Source organism: Protopterus annectens, chromosome 2.part1 (assembly GCF_019279795.1).
Source record: "Protopterus annectens isolate FY-2018-M chromosome 2.part1, PAN1.0, whole genome shotgun sequence".
In the NCBI taxonomy this organism is placed as follows: domain Eukaryota; kingdom Metazoa; phylum Chordata; order Ceratodontiformes; family Protopteridae; genus Protopterus; species Protopterus annectens.
The window spans coordinates 950312515-950339897 of record NC_056729.1 but is presented as its reverse complement, the minus strand read 5'-3'; the positions used below and the strand labels follow the sequence as shown (position 1 = coordinate 950339897).

The window sequence follows — 27383 nt, the reverse complement described above, 5'->3', positions numbered from 1 at the left end:
TGGTAGAAGGAAGGATGAGAAAAACACACACACTAAAAAAGAGAAAATGAAAGGGGCGGGTAGGAAAATAAAGTTATAGGAAGAGATTTATAAAGAGATTTATAAAGAAAAACTTTAAGTGCCACAGCTCGAGAGCAGTCATAAGTGTCTGACACACAAAGCAGCAAATGAGGAGCATTATGGGTAGAACCTAGCTCTAGAGTTTGGAAGGCGCGAGCTGAAGTAAATGGCTGAGCCTGTTCCAAGGCTCGGACCCAAGTCCCACAGTCAAGGATTACTTGAATATTGACAGCATCAGATGTATGGTTAACATCAGAATATTATCCAAAGTAGTGAAAAATGGCATCAGGAAAACAAGACTTCCCCTGAATGTAGGCTGACATCAGAAGCTAAGAATAACTGCAAATCTTTTTCAATTGTGTCAGGAAGTTATGAAATAGCAACCAATATTGCTCTGAACTTATAAAGACACTACCTACTCTGATTCAGAGGATATCACAAATATATTAGCAAATGTATTCAGTGCAACTTTCACCCCAGAAACAGCTATACAAAACCCACATATACCCAAGCATCTAAAACCTCCTATTATCACAATAATACACTTGTTAAAATTACTCTCCAAAACAAAAAAAAATCCTCTATTGGGACATGATAACATACCAGCTTGCCTAATCATCCACTGGTGGTCCCCATTCCTACAACTATTCAATCTGAGCTTATTCAGTGGCTTTGTACTCGAAGTTTGGTGTAGAGCAATTGCGATGCCTCTTCATAAGGATGGCCCCAGAATGGACCATAGAATTACACACCTACTCTGAAAAGAATCATCTGCAAGACCATAGAAAGGGTCATAACAGACCTGATAATCTACAATATAAAATCATATAAAATGTAACCCCTAGTAGTCTGGCTTTGATAAGGGTTGATCCTGTCTAATGTTTTTGTTGTTTGTCTTTCAGCTTTTCCCGGTAAGGGGTCGCCACAGCAGAACTCTGGTCCACTAATGATTGGCAGTAGATTTTTATGAAACGCAGAGGTTTCAGCTCAACGCCCAAACCTTCAAAGAAGGCACTCCCATTTACGCACGCATTCAGGTGGAAGCGCTGCAGGGGATGGGGCTTGCCCCCCCCTGCAAGCGTGGCCAGAGGAGAGCCTCCACTCACCCTTCAAATGGTCCGAGCTGTGGTGCGTAGTGAGATCAGGCGTTCTGTGACTGATCCCCTATGCCAGCTTGAGGAGAGAGTGGCGCAGCTCACGGGTGTGCTTGCCCCTCCTATCCAACCCCCAGCACAGCCTCGGTGTGGGCTGTGAAGGTGCAGTGGTAACTGCCCTTTGGTGGGGATCTCAGTTCCACTGATGTCATCTGTGGGCTCATGGGCTTGCGATATCCAAACATCCGTCCCCGTCAATTGTGTTTACCCACCACATGTGTCATACTCCACCCCTGTATGCCTCTTGTTTGTCTTGTCTGTTAACCTCCCCAACCCACCTCCCCCAATATTCCTACTTCCTTCACCTCACATTCCACTCTTACCTGAAAAAAAAAAATAAAAGGGCAATCTGTACCCGCAAAAAAATTACGCCCCATACATAGCTGCCCATTTCGCGCACATGTCTGCTGGACATGTAAAACTGATAATTACAATTGGCTGTACAACATACTATGTTGTCCTCACACCTCTCTCAGGGGTGGAAGGTTTCAAATCTCACTTTAAATTTCAAACATATGCACAGCTGTTGCTGGTAAATAATTGGGCAGCTATGGGCCTTCCCTACATCCTTCATGCACATCCAGAGCTTGTTTTCCTACTGCCCTACCCTCTTTGTGCCCCCTTTTTCACCACTTTCCTATTTCCCCATTTTCTTTTCTTTAAAAAAAATTAGCATGGGTGTTAGCGGGAGTAAGCACTTTTAAGCAGTAGTCAACGGGTGTGCGCTTAGCTAAGCATAGATAAGCGTAGCTAAGTGTCGTGCAAATTTGCGCAAACCTGCTTACAACTGCTTAAAAGTGCCTTAGTCACTCTGTGTAACAAGGCCTGTAGTCTGCTCATCAGCAAAATAAAATACCCCTGTCAGTCTCGAATCCCGGACCTTAGACACACTAGACTGCATGAATTACCACTGAGTCACAGCAGATATACAATAGCTTGGTGCTGCAAGAAATATAACATGCATTAAAAGGAGTGAATGTAAAGGGGAAATAGGAAAGCCAGAGCATTATATTGCAAGAAAGAAATGTAACATGCATTAAAAGGAGTGAATGTAATGGGGAAAACAGGAAAGCCAGAGCAATACATTTCAAGACAGACAGAAATATAACATGCATTAAAAGGAGTGAATGTAAAGGGAAATACGAAAGCCAGAGCATTACATTGCAAGAAAGAAATGTAACATGCATTAAAAGGAGTGAATGTAAAGGGAAAATAGGAAAGCCAGAGCAATACATTTCAAGACAGACATAAATATAACATGCATTAAAAGGAGTGAATGTAAAGGGGAAATACGAAAGCCAGAGCAATACATTGCAAGAAAGAAATGTAACATGCATTAAAAAGAGTGAATGTAAAGGGAAAATAGGAAAGCCAGAGCAATACATTTCAAGATAGACAGAAATATAACATGCATTAAAAGGAGTGAATGTAAAGGGAAAATACGAAAGCCAGAGCATTACATTGCAAGAAAGAAATGTCACATGCATTAAATGGAGTGAATGTAAAGGGAAAATAGGAAAGCCAGAGCAATTCATTTCAAGACAGAAATATAACAGGCATTACAAGGAGTGAATGTAAAGGGAATATAGGAAAGCCAGAGCAATACATTGGAATAACCACTGTTGTACGCTAGTTAATTTTCTAATTCCAAAAGAAAGTACATACTCCCATGTATCCAGTGTTAGCATTAGGAGGTGTGAGTAAACTGACACACTGAGAAGAGTGTACTGGAAGAAGCAACAGTCAGGTTTCAGTACAACATGCAGTTCACCGGCTACAGCCCAGCTGCAGATATGAGAGATATACCAACCTTCTGACTCACATAACAGTGTCCACAGCAAACAAGCATGGTCCCCACCTTGTAAAACTGAAAGGCCTATGCCTACCTAACCTATGATTTTATAGCAGTGTCCTGAAATCACAGTGAGAACTGCAATTAGCCCACAGCAGGCTGCATGCAATTACTAAATAGTGGGCACCAATTTGTGCAGAGGCCATCACATGCACATGTGCAGACACCTACAAAAGCAGCCTGTACTTGCTGTCCACACATGCAATAATATCATTGCAGCATATGGAGAGAGAGAGAGAGCGAGCAAGCGAGAGAGAGAGAGAGAGAGAGACACACACAAACAAACAAACAAACACAAACAAACAAACGAACAAACAGAGGTGTTTGGAGACACCAAAAAAAAAAATATTTAAAAAGAACAATAAACATCAACAGGTACAACAGACAGAGGTAAGAAATACAAAGGTAAGGTATGTAACAGATATGTATTTGGTGGGATGCGAATGATGTGTCTGAAGGGTACTGTACATACAGTGAACCCTACATATGTGTGCGCAGTCCATATCTATATGTAAATGCAGATGTGTATAGGGCAAGGGACATACTGCAACTGTTAGTGAAGGCTAGACATATATATATATATATATATATATATATATATATATATATATATATATATATATGTAGTTGAAGGTTGCTATGTGCACATATCTATGTAGGTTGTAGTGTGTGGCTTTGAAAACAGCAAGCAGTGCAGGTATGTCATGTGGTGGTTAAATGCTGTTGGACTGAGACAGTGAGGCCTGCTACAGCTGTACGGCCTGAGGACAGCAAAATGCATTCCGCGCAACACTGTGCAATATTGTTACAAAATTGTATGTCTCACAACTATTTAATGATTGATATTCCCAACATGAAAGGTGGCCAGTATATGTGCATGTATATATACAGCAATGGATGTTTACAAGTATGTGTATATATACCTGTATATATGTATATACATATATATATATATATATATATATATATATATATATATATATATACATATATATATATATATATATATATATATATACATATATACATATATAGAGAGAGTGAGATATATACGTATATACATATATATATACATATATATATATATATATATATACATATATACAGATATATAGATATGTAGATATATACATATATGTAGATATATAGATATATACATATATAAATATATATAGAGATATATAGATATATACAGCAGATATATATGGATATATCCGTATATATATATATATATATATATATATATATAGAAGAGAGAGAGAGAGATACATATATAGATATGTATATATATATATATATATATATATATATATATATATATATATATATATATATATATATATATATATATATATATATATATATATATATATATATATATATATATATATACATATATAGATATGTATATATTTATATATATATATATATATATATATATATATATATATAGAGAGAGAGAGAGAGAGAGTGAGAGAGGGAGACATGGGGTCAGACGTACTGCAACAGGTGCCTGGTGACCAACGCATTTACTGAACACCAATGTTGATACTGCAGTACCATACCCCATTCCAAAACACTCTACACACTAACTACCAGATAGGTGGTTGCCTACCCAACACTGAAGGTGTCAGAAGGGAACATGGGACACAGTGTACAGTAGCCTCCCCTCTGATAATCACAGTTCCACACTAGTCTTGTAATCCCTCTACGTGGTACATGTCATCATAAAAGGTGTGCCATCTAGGGAAATATAGGTCAGTGTACCTCCTACTCCTCACAATGCCCCATGTGGTATGTACCTCACATGACAACCACAGCAAGTGGAAAGGCCACAGACATACCTAACAAAGAGTGACACTGCCCCAAACACATGCCCTATGCAGACTGACTCACAAAACCACAGCTAGAGTGCATTACATACATCATACACAGAGGTCACCACTGCTGGACATACAGAGGTATGTCACACCCATAGCAGTTGGCCAACCACCATGACAACACCTCACAATCCCTCCAGGCTACATGACCTAGGGCCCTAATCCTTGTCAACGCACTAAACAGCACATGCTGGAGGTACAGGTTCCTATACACAAATATGCCATACTCTGAACTAAACTACCCGGCGTTAATAAACATGGCTCCTCATTAGTAGATGTCATACATACCCCTGATGAATGTTATGGAGATAGGTAATATGCCCTGGGAGTCACCTCTGTGTATCCGTTTGACAGGAGCAAGTGTAATCACATTACATGTGTGTCAAATGGCAGGGTAGCATATGGCTAGGCTGCCGTAGGCCCCGGTCCAATAGTGTAGTAGCTACCTATAACACAATGTGCACACACATGTACTCAGTGCAATACCAGCTATGTGAGGTGGAATGAGTGTGATACTGACTGTGTGCAAGATCTGTAAAGGTGTGATAGCTTAGCGTGAGGTTGTGTCTGTCATGGTAGTTTGTGTCCTAGGTGTGAGGGCAGAGAAAGATGTGTCAGTTATTGGGATGCAGACATAGTAGGATGGCATATGTTGTGACGTAGTACCTTGTGTAAGACTGTGGTGTCCCATTGTAGGCTGTAGCAATACATGTATGCTCAGTAAGTGGTACTGCTGGTGAATCCAGGTCACATATGAACTGTTGTACTACCTGAAGCTGTAGGCCTAAACACCACAGTATGGTGTATGTTCACATTTCCTGGTATCACTGTCTTGTGTGTTTCCTGTAGTCTGCACAGATCACATTCCTCAGGCATAGGTATCTGTAAGTAGGGGCACACAGTACTATAAGGTACACAGGTAATGCTCATCTGTGTTGGCATACATTTGTGTGTTGTATGTATGTCTAATGTGTGTGTAATGATGCCTGTACCATGGCAGCAATCACATGTGTGTTACAGGGTATGTGTGTGTACCAAGCAACATGTATACTCTGTTACAGCAGTATGCCAACTATATTAACAACCGTGCACATATGTTAGGTAGGGGTATGGCATCAAAGACTAGGGTGGTTTTCTGTTAATACTGTAACTGTACATTACATTCATTTCACTGGATGACAAGATTCATCATGCATTAGCTTGATATATACCCCCAGTGTGAGGTTGTGCATTGTATCCAATACAGTGTGTCGAGTACTGGTGTATGCTGGTTTGTTGTATGGAGTGCGGCAACCACTGTCAGGCAGTTGTGGGTTGAGCACTGATATGTGGTATTGAATGTGTGTATCCTCTGATAGACAGACAGATGCTATATCTGGCAGTTAAGTGATATCTGTACTTCATAATGTTAAGTGTGCCACATGACTTGCTCACACATATTGTTTAATTGTCTTCCAGAGTTATGGCTCATCGCCGCAATCCTGTGTATATAGCTGCAGAGGAGGAGGTCATACAGGCCAGCTTGTATCAGAACTATGCACGGCTTTTTTTCCAGGGCCAGCCAGCACCAGCATGAGCGCACTGCACTGTGGCAAGATCTTGTTTGCCGGGTAAATGACATAGGCATGCATAACCAGACATATGAGCAGGTACGCCATCACTGCAGTGATTTAATCAGACATGTCCGGCAGCGTGCGTCTGATATCCATAGGCAACAGCTTGCCACAGGTGGTGGGGTGCCCATACATCCCCCCTCACCAGAGTAGAGGAGCTGCTCCTAAGTGTGGTGGCTCCTGGCCTACAGCAGCAGCAACATCATGCATGTGTCATCATGGAGGCCGGAGCTACCCAGCAGGACAACATGGAGTGTGCAGATAATATGTCCTAGCTGTAGATTACTGTTATCTGTAGTGTTAGAATATGCTTATGTGAGATGTGTACTGTGTGTTTAGCAGTTGTGCTGCCTCTCATGTGCAATACTGATATTTGGAATAGTATCTCCACACCTGTGACTGCTGACTGTTGTTCCACTGTAGATTAGCGCACTCACTCACAGCAGCAATGCCACAGTTGTGGCCACTGATAAAGTGTGTCATATTCTTGTAGGTTCCTCTGGTGTGACAGCAGGGCAGACGGTACATGCTGGTGAGTGTGTTAACACTTTAATATTGGTAATTAAATGTGCATGTCATAGGTGAGGTGTAGGCCATGTACACATAACACACCTACGCATAATGCATGCTGTTCATGTTTGCTGTGAGACATTAATCATCTCATTAAAGTCAGTAGCTGCCTCAAGCACATACACTGCACAGTGCAGCAGACACAAGTGTGGCAACACTGTACTGCACCTTAGATATGCATAGCTGCTACAGCTGTACACAACAGAACACGTTTATCATATGCAGTACACGAAAACATGGTACATTTCCCATCACACCCGCTGTAAGGTCACACGTCAGTATCCCACATGTCTTACACACACACATGCTGTACCTCAGGGGTAGATTCCTATCATGGGTGTGCGCAACACTCTGCAACACATAACACAGTCAAGTTAGGCAATGCTCCCTATAGGTCACCTCACACACCCATGTACAAGGTGTCTGTGTAATTGTGAACATAGCCACGGCACTGCAGTTCAGGTACAGCATGTTAGGCGGTGGCCTAGCACACATTAGTAGCTGTGAGTGACCACAGGATGCATGTTGATGATGGCACAGGGTACTACATCCATCCAGTTACAGTGACCACAGTACTACTCATAGCAGTCATTGCTTTGCACCTCAATGTTGTGCATGTGCAAACATATGCACCTATACACAATATGAATAGCATGTTGTGTGTGTGCTTACATATGCCAGTATACACAATATGCACAGCAGTTGCCATCCAAACAAAATGTCACATATATGTCCTGGAATGCTAGTGGGTGTATAGGTCACTTGACACACATTGGGTATGTGTGGTGTTTAATGTTGCAGTCATGTAGCATGACATGCCATGTGTGGCACCAACATATCTGCAATATGTCCCACACTCACCATAACCACTGTACACTGGCCATTTAGAGCATTGGGATACCTTCATGTCAACATGCAGCAATCATCCCGTGTGTGTACATAGCATGCATGTGCTACACCTGTGCCCACTATTACCTGCTTTGGACACAGACACTGTACTCAGACATTGATATCTATGTGTCAGACAGATAACACATGCAGCCATGGCATGTATACGTGTGAGTGATGGTGCACAGGGCATTGCAGAGCTGATAATACCTGCACAGCAATGTTATGTCCATGTACAAGTTGTGTTCCAGGGTGTAGCCAATCACTGAACAATGACACAGTTGCAACACAGCCATGTATACTGCCATTACATTGGGGCATCTACACTTGCACTGTATGGTCATATGCAACACATATTCTGCATGCTGACACATGTGTGGTGACTGTTTACCTTGTGATACTGACACCCACCTTCACCCACTATAGAGTATGTGTTGGATTGCTGGTGTGTGTGTGTATGTGCTGTAGTGAGGAGTGTATTACTGTTCATGTGTGCATGTGTGCATGTGCGCATGTGTGCATGTGTGCAACTGTTCATGTGTAGACCGTAAAGTGTGTTTCCTGTCTTCTTCTTCTCACAGGTGCTGAGTTAGGGCTGGCCGAATGCCTCAGGGAACCTGAAGCCACTGCCATGAATAGTGCTGTTGATGAGACATGTATTTTGACACAGGGAGGTTTGACAGGGTCTGTCGTTGGTCCACCAATTGACAGTACACAGAGTTCAACCCCATCTATGCGCACACTCATACTGCCAATACATCCCTCACCACCAATGGCCATAGGTGAGGGACAGCATACAGTTGACACTGACCAGGAGAGTGTGGTAACCATGGCACTTGCATCCCCTCACAGCAGTCATAGCCGTATTTCTGGAACGGTACCACATAGGCAGAGGTCCAGGGGTTCTCAGGGGAGCACCGCTGGTCGTATTGCCTCTGGCAGGTGTGCCCTCACTGGTTCTACAACGTCCAGTATATTCCGGGCTATAATGCAGGCTCAGGCACGTATGGAACGGTACACCAGGCAGGGACTTAGGGTGCAGAGGGCACATTACACCGCTATCAATGACAGCATCCGTGACCTTGCCTGTGTCATCTGGATGTACACCGAGGTCGTTGATAGACGTTGGGGGAGACATTAGATGCCCTCCACAATATGTCATCCATGAGGCAGAACCGTGCGGGACGGTTGCGACTTCGACGCGGACGCATGCCAGCAACAGCAACAGCTGGCAGTGGTCGTGGATGGCCCCTGGTTCACAGCCGCTCCCGTAGTGGCAGTACCAGCCCCAGCAATGCTGGGGCTGGCCTGTCCATTGATCACCCCAGTAGACCACGTGCACATGGCTCTGGCCATTCCCAGCAGGGACATGGGTCCAGTCATCCCACCTCTGCCTCTGAGGACAGTACTCAGTCAGGGTTGGTACCCGATACTGTCTGTAGCACCCCGGCCAGGCACAGGTACTGTGTCCATGGCTGGAGACAGTAATCTGTACGGCCTAGCAGGTACAGTCTGTGGCTGTCCCACAAACTACTGTATATGGAAGCCACATGGTGGAGCTGTGTGCATGCAGACACACACACATTAACCAAACAACTAGGGCTCACACATACACACACACATTACATCAACATTGGCCCATGCTGTACTGTTGCCCCTCACACACACACACACACACACACACACACACACACACACACACACACACACACACACACACACACACACACACGTCGATTGGATGGGTCAATGTCAGGCTCTGGCAAACAACAAAACGCCCTGTACATATGATGATACCAGTGTCGCCTCCTGTCATCTGTAACATTGATTGAGGAACAGGCTAACATGGTGCTGATGCACAGGGTGACACTATAGCAGTATAGCAATATTAGCAAGTTGTCAACAGGAAAGTGTAATGACATCCTTGTAGGTATATCTCAGCAGACATTATTCATCAAAGCTCTGATTGTCAATGTAGCATTGTTTATACCACTGTTAGGTCTGACTATGTATTGTCCACCCATGTGCCACTTGGCTGACATGTAATGTGTTGCCAGCATGTGTTAGTGAGTGGACAGTATGTGTGTGATGTGTGCAGTACAGATTTGCAAGTGTACATCTGTGAACATGGTGGGTGCGCACTGTCTATATGTACGTGCATAGTGGACACATGGGACATGTGGCATATCCTGTTGTACACATAGTGAACATGTCACAGTATCATTCAATGGCCAGTATGCATTCTACTACAGTTATGTACTAACATGGGTAGACATGTGTGTATGACATGGGTAGACACCATGCTGTGGGTTATACTGTTAGTATCTGTCAATGATTTGCGGTCTGGTAGTATACATAACCTCAACAGCATGACTATAAGCAATCATTGGATGTTGTCCTGACAAATGACACACAGTTGTAGGGAACTCAGTAACAGTTGTATCCTTCCGGTGCTACACTATAACACTAACCAGTGGTAATTACCACCACCCATTCCTGTGTCCACACCTGTTTGGCATATAGCCCCGTTAGGTACATGCAAACACACTAGGGATGTGTCCATCCACATCTGATAATGCATGCAGTGGCCTACAATCCATTCCCTGGATGGGACACATATCCTACACAAGGGCATCATGCAGACAGATGCCTGTCATGTGATACATGCTGTATAACAGTAAGCCGACTATGGCATAGTCATCCACATGTACTATACTCACTATCCAGTCAGTACCACATAGGTGGTAGCCCTCAACATGTATGTTGGGTACCAATGTGTACATACAACCTCATGTTATGTCATGTGTCCCTTGGTATCCACATATCCATAGGTATTGTGGAGTCCCAAGGTGTGTCACATGAGACATTGGAGGCCTGGATGCATATACACAAGGCGGTTGTACACCTATAAAGACTGTCCATTATTGACAGTCGTGGTTGTGTATGAACATGCCTGACATATACCCCAGGCATATACCCTCACTCACACTACTGTAAAGTAACTGTCATGGGTGTGTGTGGCACAGATGACCTTGGCCACAGATCACGACAGTGGATGGGCCTGTCACATACATACATATGTGACCTATGATCTGAGAAGCTGCGGCACAACCTGTCAATGGCAACAAATGTATTCATGTAGTATGCAGGCTTCACACCTATGTACTGATTAAGGGAACATGTACACATATATATTTGCAACACATATACCTGATGTGTGCAATGCACTTGCTGTTGTAATCATAATATGCCATAACATAGTAAAAGCAAGACCCACACCGCATTGATCAAGAGTGACACACACACAGTCAGCACTTGCAAGATTCAAACCCCTACCTATGTTATGATACCAGAGAGTGGCGCATTAGAGCAGCGCGCTATTTGCTTTACTGAGTGGTTTCCCTTCTCTGTCTGTATTTCTAGGGTGGTGACATCATCAGTCTTTCCAAAGAGGAATGCACATCTGTGGTGTGTTTTTCCAGTCTTCAAAAAGGCCACTCTTTTCAAAGAGAATTGCACACACACCCCCCACACACAAACAGTCAGTGTTTGCAGGATTCAAACCCCTACCTAACTAGGTTATGATACTAAAGAGAGATGTATTAGCACAGCCTGCTATTTGCTTTACTGGGTGGTTTCCCTTCTCCGTCTGTATTTCTAGGGTGGTGACATCATCAGTCTTTCCAAAGAGGAATGTACATCTGTGGTGTGTTTTCCCAGTCTTCAAAAAGGCCACTCATTTCAAAGAGAACTGCACACACATACACCCCCCCCACACACACACACAGTCAGTGTTTACAGGATTCAAACCCCTACCTAACTAGGTTATGATATTAGAAAGAGACGTATTAGGACAGCATGCTATTTGCTTTACTGGGTGGTTTCCCTTCTCCGTCTGTATTTCTAGGGTGGTGACATCATCAGTCTTTCCAAAGAGGAATGTACATCTGTGGTGTGTTTTTCCAGTCTTTAAAAAGGCCACTCCTTTCAAAGAGAATTGCACACATGTACACGCAGCCAGCATTTGCAGGATTCAAACCCCCTACCTAACTAGGTTATGATACTAGAAAGTGACGCATTAGCGTAGGGCGCTATTTGCTTTACTGGGTGGTTTCCCTTCTCCGTCTGTATTTCTAGGGTGGTGAAATTATCAGTCTTTCCAAAGAGGAATGTACATCTGTGGTGTGTTTTCCCAGTCTTCAAAAAGGCCACTCCTTTCAAAGAGAATTGCACACACCCCCCACACACAAACAGTCAGCATTTGCAGGATTCAAACCCCTACCTAACTAGGTTATGATACTAGAGAGAGACGCATTAGCGTAGTGCATTATTTGCTTTACTGGGTGATTTCCCTTCTCCATCTGTATTTCTAGGGTGGTGACATCATCAGACTGGACATGGTAATGTGTGTACACTTTGTTTTATGCCATTCCAGGAATGGTCCATGTGGGTCGTCAGGTGTCAACAGCTGGAACAGGAACTCATAATCCTTACCTTGTGTGATCTATCTGTGGACACATCAACATTCCTTCATATGTCAACACATATTTATGCACAGCTTGTTGGTTTTGTGGGTACTACATGTGTGTGGGATGTTGATAAAGGGCTATTCAAAGTGTATGTGAGACATGTGTAGCTGTTTTCAGTCATGTATGTCCTGTGTGGCTGCCTTGCAAACAGTCTAGCATGTTTGGGAACCGTGATCCGCACATGAACATACCACAGTTAGTAGGGTTGTGTGTATGTCAGCTTCCAATAGCTCGGTTTATGACTTCAACCATGATGGACTCCATGGCTTGCAGATCATACTTTATAGGCATACTGGACTGTACATCCCATGGTGTGTTGTGCACCAACACTTGTGTGGAGTGCCATATGTTGCTGTAACACATTCAACAGTTCCACATCCTGTGTAGGGGGGGGAGGTTCAGCTGACTGTTCAGGTGCTGGATCTGTTTGTTCTGTAGTTTATGCATGACACATACTGGGAATCAATGTAGTCCACTTGATGCCATGCTTTTAGCACTGGCGGTAGCTGTTCATCCATTCTACATGTGATATCTCCTGGTATGATGATATGGACTATCGTCGGTGGGAGGTGGGTATGTATATATGGGCCTGTCTGTCAGGATGTCGGCATTGTCAGTCAGGTACAGTTGGCCCTGACTCATGACATATATGTGTGTACATTGCTATATATGACATAGCTGTCGGAGGTGTCATGATTCAGTCTGGACTCCTTCTCAGCTACTCTTTACAGAACACCAACAAACCTGAGCACTAATCCCTGTTATACTCCTTTACACACTTAACACCCTACTGATCCTTTGTCATCTGGCTACAGAGTATGTCATGATGATATCCAGGCATGTCCAGGGGTCGGCTTTGTGTGCACTCTCCAGTCCAGCTGGTGAATATTGTGATGTAGACACAATGTCACATCTGCCTCATGCACACAGACAAGACTCTCCTCCTCACAACAAACCCAGATATATGTGTGAGATGCACCTATAGAGACTACAGGGTGCTGAACTCTCTCGACCCATGACTGGCATAGTCTATCAGGTGGTGAAGATAACCACACACACCACATATCAGTCTCACATATCCTCTGGTGACAGCACTCAAACCACATTATCACACATACACATACTTGGATGCTGTAAATGAACTCTGCCTAAGCAGCAGAGACCTCCACAGCAGACACACACACAACTGCTACCCCACTACAATCCCCACATCTCACATAGTTCACAATGTCAGTGTGCCACACAGTCACTTGCCTTCGGGCTACACAACACACATAATACACTTGTGATAGGCGACACTTATTGTCAGACACACTGACGTACCACTCAGTAGCCCATACAAGGGAATAGTCCCTTTGTGCTGTCTGTCGTGTGCCAGGATCTGCCACATAAGACATGCAGTCAGGTCACTACAAAGCAAGTACAGGACTGGCATCATCATTGTCCATGCTGGTGCGTAAAACCTCAGATGTTACTCCCTGGACCACATGACATGGTATATGGAGGAACAGTGTCATCATGTAGCCCAGGCCAGTATGACCCTGACCGTGTCTAGCATCTTACACCCACCAAGTATGATGTCACAGTATACAGACAAACATATCATGTTTAACACTTGGCTAACAGATTGGTGTAATTCATAGGGAATACAGTGTCTGTCAGCCTGTGGTGACATGCTCAACATGCCACGTAGCTTCACTATGGACAGCTTGCACCTGTCACCCTTGGACGTTTGAATGCTGGCTAAGGCTCTTGCTACCACCATAGTGCATTTGTTGAGCAGGGCTCAAAAGACAAACCCACCTACATAGACATTACAGGTTAAATAACACTAAGGGCAATGCTGCTCAACACCAGATGTGTTACCCTCATATTGCGGCCACTCAGGACTCCCCTCAGTATGGGGGATAGCAATATATGTGCACTAACAGATGCCTAGTTCAGGGTCACATATGCACACCAGCACTACCAGGTTATGTTTCATACCATGCTTTCTGACCACAGGACTTGGAACAGACAACACAACTAGGGGGTGTATCCCTATACATCACAGATACACACACCTCTGGGTTAGTGGCACTGCAGTAAGTTTCACAGACCATACGTATACAACTACCATTGTTCGAAACTACCTTTCAGTTTGCTGCCTACTACAGACCACCCTCCCATACAAAGGAACCACACTTGGCTTTCCTGGGAACAGTGGGGGATATGATGGTCTCCACAAACACCATTATATTGGGTGACATCAGATACATGAATATTGACTGGGGATACTACTCAAGCCATAACAACCTTGCCCTACAGTCGCTACAATTTCTACATTCATATGCTATGGCACAACCAGTCACCACAGCCACAAGGGGGAATACATATTGGACCTGATCATCACCAACATGGGGACTCTATGTTACACACCAGCAATATACCCCTCATTGGTAAGGTCGGAACATACATCTATCTCACTGGACATACATATACACTCCACACACCCATCCTGGGTAATCTTGGTGAACTTCTGATGAGCCAACGTCTAACTTCACCAAAGCAAGGTGGTATCCTTCAGAGAGCTTGAGACAGTGTGAAATACAGCTCCAACTGCTGAATCCTTTACATACACATTCTATGGACTCCTAGTGAACTGCATGGATTGTGCTACCCCAAATAACAACAAGACTCACTCCTTCAATGGCAGGGGACCTGTCTGGTAGACACCAGCCATTAATGAGCTGTACAATGTCAGGAGGAAGCTACTACATGATAGAGCACAATCCCAGATGGGGAAAGCATCTGTGATCTGTAATAGCAGACAGCTATGATCACTCATGTACCTATCTAAGGTCTTCTTCTCACGGACAATTGTACCAGACAAGTAGGACTATCACAAGGCCTTCATCAGTTAGGTCAGGAACCTGGGTGGACACTCACTGATATGCTGTGAGTTACTGCATACTGACTACACTTACCCTGAACTCACTGGCATAGCCAACATCCTGGCAAACAGGTTCAGTGCAGATGTCTCCCCCCACCCCCCCCTAGGGAGCAACTATCCATCCCAACAGAGTGTAACCTCCCTGACACCACACAGTAACAGGTGAGTGCTGCCCTCCCCAAAGCATACATTACAGCATCAATGTGACCAGTTGGTGTCCCAGCCTGCATCTTACACGAGCTTCATGACAGACGTAACCCTCACATTACATCACTGTGCAATATTGGAGTTACTACAGGATATGTACCCACGGAATGGCATACAGCAACAGTGTTCCCACTCCACATAGTTGATGCCAGAATGGACCACTAACAATATTGCCCTATAAGCCTAACTATCCTGTTATGCAAAGCTATGGAGTGTATTGTCATGGGACTCTTACACATAGACATCAGGAAACTACAGACACTGTGTCCTACACATTTCAGCATTGTTGTGGGCAGATCTTGCCTCTTGAACATGTTTGTATTCTTTTGACAGTTAACAGGTCTATCAACATAGGGACAGTTGTACATGCAGCCTACCTGAAGCTTGCTAAACCCTTCCACACAATAACCCACTGAGCCATTATGCATAGGCTCACCAGCATCGATATGGACACATATCTCACATGATGGATTGCTACCTGCATCAGGGATAGCACCCACATGGTCAGAATTGCAGGTGCAATGTCTGACTATACACCAGTTACACATGGCATCCCACGCGGCTCGGTCCTGGGACCTCTCTTGTTCAGTATATATTTGTCTGACGTACAGGCTACCACAGGGGGAATATGACTGACCTTGTTCACACTTGACTGCATACTGGGTGCCATGATCACCTCTCCAGCTGCCACATGCATACTCCAACAGGGTCTCACAGAGATGGATGACTGGTGCCTGAGCCATGCCCTACAGCTAAATGCCATTAGTTGCATAGTCATCCCCTTTGGGAATAACAACATGCCCACACATTAACACATAGGTAGTACTCCATTACATATGGTAGGTGTTGTTAGGTGATTGGGGACATGACTTGTTCATACTTTCACCTTTGACATTCACGTTGCCACAGTGGTTGGACAGACCTTCTATATAAGCAACCTTATCCCATATGGTTTCACATCTAGATCGAGTGATGTCATTGTGCCCCTATACTAATAACAACCATGCTTGGTTACAATGCCACCTTTGGGGTGTACCTTACCCAACACCTGCAGCAACTGTACTGACCACAGATACCCATGCAACAGCCACCCCTCAACAATACCCACGAGTCACATATCTCACAAAATTAGTGTGCCTCACAGTCACAGCCCTTAAGGCGAAACAACACACCAAATACACTTGTTATAGGGGACTCTATTGTCCGGCACACTGACATCCCACTCAACTGACTGAACAAGGAGAAGGTCACTGTAAGCTGCCTGTCAGGTGGCATGATCCACCACATAATGCAAGCACTCAGGTCACTCCAAAGCAGGTACAAGTATGACTCCGTCATTGTCCATGCAGGTGTGAATGACATGAGACACACCTCCCTGGACTACAAGAAATGAGACATAGAGCAGCTCTCTGATCATGTAGCCCAAGCTGGTATGACCCTGACCTTGGGTAGCATCTTGCCTTCACCAAGAATGATGCCAGAGTATAAAGACAAAATGATCAGTTTCAACAACTGTCTACAGTATTGGTGTCATTCAATGGGGATCAAGTGTCTGTCAACCTGGGATGACATGCCCGACAAGCCACGTTACTTCACTAGGGACGACTTGCACCTGTCACCCTTAGGCTTTCGTATACTGGCCATGCCTCTTGCCACCCCCATAGTGCATTTTTTAGGTGAGGCTCAAAGGACAAACACACCTCCATAGACAACCCAAGGATACAAAATCTACAGGTAATGCTACTCAATGCCAGACGTCTAAACCTCCAGATGCACCTACTTGAGGCTCTCCTCAGTATGGAGAATATCGATGTCTGTGCAGTAACAGAAACCTGGTTCAAGGCTCCTGAGAGCACCCCAGCACTACCAGGTTATAACTCATACCATGTGTTTCACACACAAAACTCGTCCCAAAGCACAAAAGGAGGGGTAGTATCTATATTCATCAAAGATACCTACACGTCCAGGTTAGTGGCACTGCACGAAGTATCAGAAACCATCCATGTGCAACTAACAGTGGGCCAAACTGCCTTTCAGTTTGTAGCCTGCTACAGAACACCCTCCCTATTACAGGAACCCCACTTGGCATTCCTGAGAACACTGGAGAATATCAAGGTCTCTCCTAAAACTATGTTATTGGGTGACTTCAACTACACAAACATGGACTGCAACAACTACTCATGCCCAATTACACTCACCCAATGGTTCCTTGAAGTTATAAAGTATAATGCGATGGAACAACTGGTCACCACTCTCACAAGGGGGAACAACATATTGGACTTGGTCATCACCAACATGGGGACTCTATGTTCCACACCAGAGGTAAACCCCTCAATGGTAAGATCAGACCATTAACAAATTTCCATGGACATCCATATCCCGTCCCCACCCCCAGCAAAGGATATCACTGTATAGAATTTCTCAAACGCCAACTTTGCACTTCTCAAGACTGAGGTGGAATCCTTCAAAGCCCACAGGCCAGAGGATAATACAGGCCAGTCCGCAGAATCCTTTACAAATGCATTCTATGAGCACCTGCGCTTGTTCTATCCCAAATAAAATGAAGACTCACTCCTCCACAAACAGGAGACCTGTTTGGTGGACCCCGGCCATAAATAAGCTATACAACAGAAGGAGGAAGCTACTACATGACAGAGCAAAATCCCAAAAATGGAAGGCATCTCTGATCAGTATTAGCAAGAAACTTCGATACCTCATAAAATCATCCAAAGGGAAATTGCCCTAGACACTGAAGATAATCAGAAGTCCTTCTTTAGTTATGTCCATAATATGGGTGGAAACTCCCAGATATGCTCTGAATTGTTGCATAACGGTACAAAATATACCAAAACTACAGACAGCCAACATCCTGGCAGACAGATTCAGCACAAACCTCTCCCCCCCTTCACCCACAAAGGAACAAATGCCTATCCCAACTGAATGTAACCTCCCTGACATCACAGATGCACAGGTGAAGGCTGCCCTCGCCAAAGCAAAAAACACAGCAGCAGTGGGACCGGAGGGCATCCCAGGCTGTGTCTTACACAAGCTCCAATAAGAACTGAACCCTCACATTGTCACTGTTCAAACTTAGCTTAACTTACTACAGGATATGTACCCGAATAATGGCATACAGCTACATTGGCTCCACTCCACAAAGGTGGTGCCACAACAGACCCTGGGAACTATCTCCCCATAAGCCTGACTAGTCTGGTCTGTACAGCTATGGAGAGTATTATCATGGAACTCACAAACAAAGACATTGGGAGCCTCCAGACACTGGACCCTACCCAATTTGGCTTTGTTAAGGGCAGATCTTGCCTCTTAAACCTAGTTGATTTCTTTGAAACAGTTACCAAAGCTATGGATGAGGGCAAGGTAGTCCACACAGCCTACCTGGACCTCGCAAAAATGTTCAACACAATACCCCACTCGGAAATCATACATAAGCTTGACAGCTTAAATATCAACCCCTATATCACAAGATGGGTTGCAAACTGGCTCAGGGATAGAACCCACATGGTCAGAATCGCAGGTGCCATGTCCGAATACAAACCAGTTACAAGTGGCATCCCACAGAGCTCAGTTCTGGGACCTCTATGGTTCGGTATATACTTCTCTGAGGTTCAGGCTAACATGGGGGGATTATGGCTGACAAGGTTCGCAGATGACTGCAAACTGGGGGCCATAATCGACTCTTTAGCTGACACAAGCATCCTCCAGAAGGGTCTCACAGAGATGGATGTTTGGTGCCAGAGCCACAAGCTCGAGCTACATGCTAAAAAGTGCATAGTCATCCCCTTTGTGAAAAACAAGGTGCACACAAATTACCACATAGGTTGTAATCCATTACGTACAGAAGTAGTAATTTGAGATTTGGGGACCAATGTAGATAGTAATCTCTCCTTTGATAATCACATTGCCAAAGTGGTTACAAAGACCTTCTATATATGCCACCTTATCACGAAAGGGTTTGCATCTACATCAAGAGAGGTCATTGTGCCCCTCTACTCGTCAGTCATCAGCCCCATACTTGAATACAATGGCCCTTTTGGGATGTACCTTACCCGACACCTGCAGCACCTGGAGAGACCCAAAGGTACCTCTCCAAGAGGATCATGGGCTACAAACAGATGTCATATGCAGCTCAGCTAAGGAAATTCCAGCTCTATTCAGTTGCTTACCACCAAATCAGAGGCAATCTATGCCTGACATACAAAACCATGTCAAAGCCAGGATTAATGGACATGCTCCACCTCAAAAATCCAAGTCCCTTAGAGATACACGCTCCAGGGACTTAAACCTCAGCACAAGAATAAAAAGGACATGCTGGAGGGACAGATTCATTTCCCAGAGGCTCCCCTCACTCTGGAATAGAATCCCAACTCATATAAGACATAGCCCCTAGCTGACCCTCTTCAAGCCAAATCTGGACACATGGATGGGAAATCGCTAATTCACCCCTGGGATCTCTTTTGTGTCCCTGCTAGACAGTGGCACAGCAAACTAATCTTAAAGGGTACCTTCTGTGACCTAATTTACAGAGGCACAGTAGACTAATCTAATATGGAGACGGACGCCAAATACACTCTGGCTAGGCTTATAAATGCCCTAGGGCAGATAGCCTAGTATCTACCTATGAACCTATAAGTTCTGCACCAAGCAGATGTAGGAACTCACACAGATGACCTGCACAGTTCAGATGCAGTAACTCCAGCTCTACTCAGTCACTTACCACCTACTCAGATATGATGTGTGCCTGTTGTATGCAGTAATACCCCACCCAGAATTAATGGACATGCTCCATCCACCTCAGGATATCCAACTCCCTTGTAGCTACACACTCCAGGGACATATACCTCAGCACAGATGTTAACAGGACATGCTGGAGGGACAGATTCTTATCCCAGGGCCTCCACTCACTCCAGATTGTGATCACAGTTTCACATAGGCAGAGCCACCCACTAACCACCTACAGGGGACATCTTGATGGCTGTATGGGTGATCCTATGTTTACTCATGGGATATCTTCTGTTTCCCTGCTACACAGAGGCACACTAGCCTAAAAGTACATGGGCTATCTTGTGTGACCTACTATTCACTGGCACAGTGTAGTACTCTGACAGGGCTGCAAAAAGCCAAACACACTCTGGCTAGGCTTGTACATACCCTAGGGCAGATAGCCTACTATCGACCTCTGAACATATGCTTCTGCTCGGGATGCACAATATGTATTGCTGATACTATTTGCAGGTCTTTATCGTCTTTGCTTTCCCAGTTTCTATGAACAACTTAGGTATCTGTGGAACATGTTTGATCATGACAGGGTTCCACTATATTATATAAGTGTCTGTTGTCATGTAACTGTGTGCACAGGGCAGACTGCTGGATAGTGAGAGGTTCCTGGGTTAACACATGCAACTGCCAGATATGTGTGGCCCACTGCTGTAGTCAGTCATGGCCAAAGTGTGTGAGCATGCCCAGTTCAGGCTTTCCATGTTTTGTTGCCTGACATATGTCTCATTTATTCAAGTGTGTGAGCACGCCCAGTGTGACCTTTCAGTATTTTGCGATCTGAAGTCCACTACATTTCTGGATGTGTGTGAACATGACCAATATTAACATTTCTACTGTGTGTGTTGGAAGTCAAGTTCTGTTCTTACTGCAGGACTCACCTTTGTGCATAACTCAACAGGGATTATGCTGTGCCTGCAGGGTTTCCATGAGATACTTTGCATAGACTTATCAACATCCCTTCATACTGGCTGAACAGTGCAATGCTGTCATGGTTTAGTGGTTCAGTACTTTATCTATGATGCTCAGTATCCTGGGTTCGAGGCCCATCACTGCTTTATATTTCCAGACTGCTTAAGGGCTAGTTAAGCAAATATGAGCATGTTGGCTTTTGTTCTGCTATGCCCTACTTAGACCAGGCTTGTCCGACATTGCTGTATATTCACCAACTTTGCTGGACATTGCCCAATATTACTCAACACTGACAACAGTTGTACTAGTGGGTGTGTGTATTCTGTTTGCATATACTACATGGTGGTAAATGCTGTTTAGCACTACCTTAAATTGTTTGACACATGGCAATCATGCCTCAGGTGGTGCTGCAGGGCTGCCTATGTCAGATGCACATAATACACTCCCTGTACATGTTTGAAGCAGGTAGTGTCAACTTAGGCATCCCTTTTGCTATATGTGCAGGTCAGAGAGAGGTATCATTTCCAGGGTTCCTACTGAGCCAGTGTATGTGCTATGTGTTGCCTCTTTGCCAAGGCCAAAGCATACTGGGCACGCCTCCTTCTGCCTACTGGGGCAGGCTCAGGTTGTTCCTCCTCCGAGTCACGCTCTGCCTGTGATGACCTTGGCAATGGTGGGGGGGCTGTTTGGCCCAGGCTGGTCCTGCTGCAGCTGTTTTCACAGGATCATATTATGTAGCATAGCACATACCATGACAATTTGGGTACATGTATTTGGTGTGTACTGCAAGGCTCCACCAGATGTGTCCAGGCACCGGAACCGTGACTTGAGCAGCCCAAACACACGCTCGATTACATTTTGTGTTTGTGCGTGTGCCTCATTATGGCGTTTCTGTTCAGGTGTGTGTGCATTTCTGATGGGTGTCATCAGACACGGCTCCAGTGCATAGCCAGCATCCCCCACTAGGTGACCATATGGGATGTCCCCATTGGCAAATGTCTGGTACAGCTGCATCAGATGCCAGATATGGGAATCATGGTAGCTTCCAGGGCAGCCAGCACACACATTCAGTATTATGCCCTGGGCACCACACACGACCTGGCAGTTGATGGAGGGGAAGCCCTTGCGGTTGAAGTAGACCCTACCCCGCTCGCCGGCTGGTGCTTTAATGCGTATGTCCGTGCAGTCTATTGCACCCACTACCTCAGGATATTCCGCTATTTGCTGGAAGAGACACATATTGCTGGCAAATACCTCACGGGAATTGGGGAAATATACATGATCACCGACATGTGCTGACATGGCATCTAGAAACTGGTGCAGTACTCTGGATGCTGATGCCTGTGATATCCCCATCATATCACCAGTTGGTCTCTGGAAGGTACCTGTTGCTAGCATTCGTAGGCCAACACATACCTTGGTTTCCACTGGAATGGGGTCCCCTCTGTTGGTTCTGTGTGTGAGGCATGGCCTGCACAGCTCAACAATTTGCTGTATGAGGTCTCTGTCCACTCTATAGCGCTCCACAATCTCCAGCTCATGTAGCGCCTGGTAGGTTACTTGGGCGTGTACACTCTTCTCCGTCTCCTCACTGGGGGTTGGTTGGCAGCATTCCCATTGTCACCACCCTCAGCATGTTGCACATGTCGGTTTATGACAGCAATGGCAGCCCCTAACATTTCTTTGTCTCAGTTAAGCCTTTTCAGTATTCACTTCTCTTAGCTTACTGCAATGCTGCAGTGTCTCTGAGCAATACATGGTGAAAAGTTGTTTGCAGAGTTTTAAGTGCTGGGCTGGGCTGGACTTGTTTACTGTCTGTGTAATTGCCTGATTCTGATTATTTCCACCTGCTAGCTCTGCTGACTCTCCCTGGTTAACTTCCTACTGTTTGTTGTGCTTCCTTTTCTCTTTCCATTTCCTCAGGGGGGCAGCGCCGCGCACACTAGCGCAGATGCGCGTACACGTATTAACACGCACGCACACAGACTTAGACGGAGTTACACTAGCTAATCCCTGCTTAAATGCACGCACACCAGTGCAAACGCACTCACAATACTGTAAACGTCCTTATACATGCTTACTCCAGCTTAAACACATGCACTCACGCTTACACGCGCTCACAGTCTTACTCGGGTTTACAGGTGCGCACACGCGCGCATACACGTTGCAAGCATTTTACAAGAAACTTTAGTGATACCTACAGTGTGTACCTTCTATTTCTTGACTTTAGCTAGGATACCTGATGACACACCTCTTCCAGTGATGAGCAACTGACAGCTAACACATGCCATTCTGCTCCAATGAGTTTATCTTCTTTCATACATACCCCCTCCTGATGTCACCTATATCCTACTCTGTTACTCCCCTTATCCTAGTCTTACACTCCACCGACTGTGCTCATTTGCTATGTAGACTTGGGATTCACTATCCTTACCCTCATTTGCATAGGATTGCCTACTAATGCTTGGTTACATCTCTTAGACTGGGATCCCCCTTTAGCAAACCCTACTCGGTAGCCATGTTGTCTTTAGCCTGCCATTGCCTTGCATTGTACATTACAAATACCCATAAAATCCACATTTGTGGGTTTTAATTTTTATTTTTCTGTTTTTTTAGAGCGCAGCCCGTTTGCGCGAAGCTGCGCTATGCTTAAACATGGAAACTCGGAAAAAAAAATAAATTTATTTTTTTTCATTTTACATCGGGAAACATTGCCAGTGGCCTATATTTGGCCATTGGCATGCTTCCTCTACTGGATGCAACCTTTATTTGGAGCTGTCATGGCTCCATTTTGCTATTTGCAGAACGGTACTCGGTTGTCAATTGAGTACATTTTTGCAGATAACACTACTCTTACTCGGACAGGTTTGGGTTTCCTGAATCGCAAATCTACCTCATTTGCATGCCTTTCGGCTGCAATTGAGGTAATTTGCATGTCCCGGCCCTGTCCGTGTAAGAGCCGTTTTAGGAGCTCTCTTGCACGTCCCTACAGGCTGTTCCTGGATCGCTCGTTGGACATGATGGCTGCATGGAGTCTTACTCTACTCTTAGACTCCATGCAAGCCATCGTGAATCCGGCCCATATTGTTGCCATATCTAAAACTATGCAACATATCTCAGCCACTAATTTTATCTTTAAGTGATCATTTTTTCCTTTTATGGTTATGCTACTGTAATTCCTACAGACAATGCTGCAACAAGGTAGCTGCAAATTAATTTCTATGAATTCAAAGTTTTTTAGCAGTGTGCTCAAGATGTCAGCTCCATTACTAAATTTTTAACATAAATTAATTGTTCAGGGCCACGCAATCATCAGATATTCATCTTTTGAAAAAATGTCAAAGGAAAGGGAAGTAATGATATATCATTTATAAAGTATTAGGGATATGTTCTCAAAGGTTGATTTAAACTTTCACTAAAAAAGTTATTTGTTGTGAGGAGAGCACAAATATTTACAACATGTAAGCTGAAATTGCATAGTTCATGCTGATAAGCTGTGTAGTTTTAAATACCTAATTTCATATCAAAAATGTATTACTGGATGTTTGCTGAAATACTGTTTTTTAGTTGTTAGAATTTTTGTGGACCATAGCTGTAGCTGACCATTGGCTTGCACAGTGACTGCCTCTATATTTCTATCTCCCTGTTAAGTACTATCCCCCACCTGCTTAAGGCCATTGGGAGAGTGGGAAGGGGATTGGGAATCCACAGAGATGGAATCAGGGAAGTCCTCCTCACCTGGTAATAACCCTCTGGAAGATGGGATACTAGTAGACTGGGAAAGGAAATGGGGCCCTATAAGACGGGAGGGGAGAGAAGCCGGTCACTTGCAATGTCACCCTCCAATATATGCCAAGGTCTTTTTATGCTCTGCCATACTTGCACAGCAGTGTGTTGACATCAAGCACACATTATTAGGCTGGGCAGGTTGTGAGGAGACGCTCAAGGATGTGCCCTTCCCAAGCAGTCATGCCTCAGCAGCCCTCCCATGTGTCCATCCTGGTGATCTGTCTGAGTTCAAGCCTCTATCAGGGTTCCAAAATGTATCTGCCCAGCACACTGCCTCCCTTAAGAACAGAACCATCCATTCTCTCCTGCCTGCTCTGTCAATCTCCTGAGTTACTAGTTGAACTCAAGTCACCTGAGAAGTAGTGAGGGTTTCATCTCTCTATACCAGTGATGCAGACTTAAATTGTCAGAAATGCTAAAGATTCAACAAAACAGTAAAGGTCTTTTAAATCTAGCTGTAAAAGAGAAAGAAAAATAAATATCCCTTTGTAACACTGATAGATATACAAAAGCAATATTTAAAATGTTACCTGATAGAAGAAATTACAAGTCTGAAGTCTTTGATGAGATAAAAGGCATCCCCTTGATTTAAACTGCAGTTGAAAATAAAAAAAACAAAATGCTTGCATTAATTAAACATTTCTTGCATGGGATTATTTAACATCAATATTCATGTATCAATTCTCATACATCTGAACTTGTTTGCTATTGGCTAACTTTTGCAAGAAACATAGGTTGATAGGTTTAAGCAAACCTCTATCCTAAATAAGCTATGTTACTCTCTTAATACATTATAAAAATCACTTTTAGGTGTACCTTAAAGGGACTTGTACATTTTATTTGTTTATTTACTGACATTTGATTACTGGAAACAAAAACGGAACACCACTGCAGCCAGAACGATGTAAAAGAAAAGAAACGCAATTTATTTCAAGACCAAAACAGCGTTTTCGCTTCCAGAAAGCCAGACGAAGCGAAAACGCTGTTTTGGTCTTGAAATAAATTGCGTTTCATTTCTTTTACATCGTTCTGGCTGCAGTGGTGTTCCGTTTTTGTTTTCAGTGAGTTTATTTGTTTCTTATTTAAGACATTTGATTACTGGAAAAGTCTGACTGGGTAGAAGCCCATTTTCAGCAGACGCCCAGGAAGAAAAGTTCCAAATTATTACAAAACACTTTAAGAACAATAATTTTACAGTCTTCAAAAATAAAACAAAAACATCTGCAGTTTAAATAATTATAACAAATTACACATACTATAAAAACAACTGATTAAGAATCAATACAAGTTATATAACATTTTTTTTTAATATTTAGAGAAATTTTAGACAGTTTGCAGAGAAATTAAAGGTAAGTTAGTCTAGTACAAACAGGAACTGCAATATGATGTGGGAGGAGAAACAGGCTTACGGTATAAAGTCAGGGAAGAGAGTTTGATAGAAGGAAGGAAGTGAAGAAGGGAGAATAAGAAGTTATTGAAGTTATAAGGAATGAATGGTACTTGTTCACATTTACAGATATACCCCCGGATTCATGAAGCTCGGTGCAAGGCCAGCGTAAGGCTTGTGCCGGCCGTGCAGCGTAGATGTAGAGTAGTCGCGCCATATGCATATTAATGAAGGCATGCAGCCGCCACAGCCACATGCATAGGAAATATGTGCGAGTGCAAGGGGCGTATCGAAGTTACACAGGGAGGAGTGTCAATGTCGGCTTCCGAGGAGCAACCTAAACTGCTGAATATTATATTCCACCAGCAATAGTAATCGTACCTATCTGTGTCCGTGGAGACTGAAATGTATGCAAAGCAGAGTCCCTGCGAACAGAAAATGAAGACTCAAACACAAATGCACGGTAGGGAATAAGGGTCCCTACCCATGAACAAATGACAGGAAAACCGTGTGCCTGTAGTCCAATGTAGTGTAGATAGCTATACCATGTGGAAGTGAAACGTATCAGATGTTAGCGCGCCGCCAGTAGGTACGTCCAGTCCAACGGAAAGGGTCACCAGCTGACCCATAATTTGAGGGAGGGAACATAGCTGTGCAGATGTGTCCATAACAAAATACACGAGGAGAAATGTAGATATAGGTAGTGACCATATGTCTGAATCATATCCCACAAGCCATGTAATAGTCACATACAAAAGGTATGTCCGTATTTCACATACCAAATGTGATAGGAAATAGCATACGCATGTAAACGAA

The 27383-nt window shown here is 44.1% G+C and overlaps 1 protein-coding gene across 1 annotated transcript in view; it reads right to left on the bottom strand.

Moving 5' to 3' along the window:
* LOC122794924 (probable ATP-dependent RNA helicase DDX60) overlaps positions 1–27383 on the bottom strand; it is a 3096781-nt gene that overhangs the window by 120905 nt on the left and 2948493 nt on the right. Inside the window, exon 37 of the mRNA XM_044063517.1 lies at positions 25711–25773. Within this exon, the coding sequence (XP_043919452.1) occupies positions 25711–25773 (63 nt within the window). The remainder of the gene's footprint in view (positions 1–25710; positions 25774–27383) is intronic.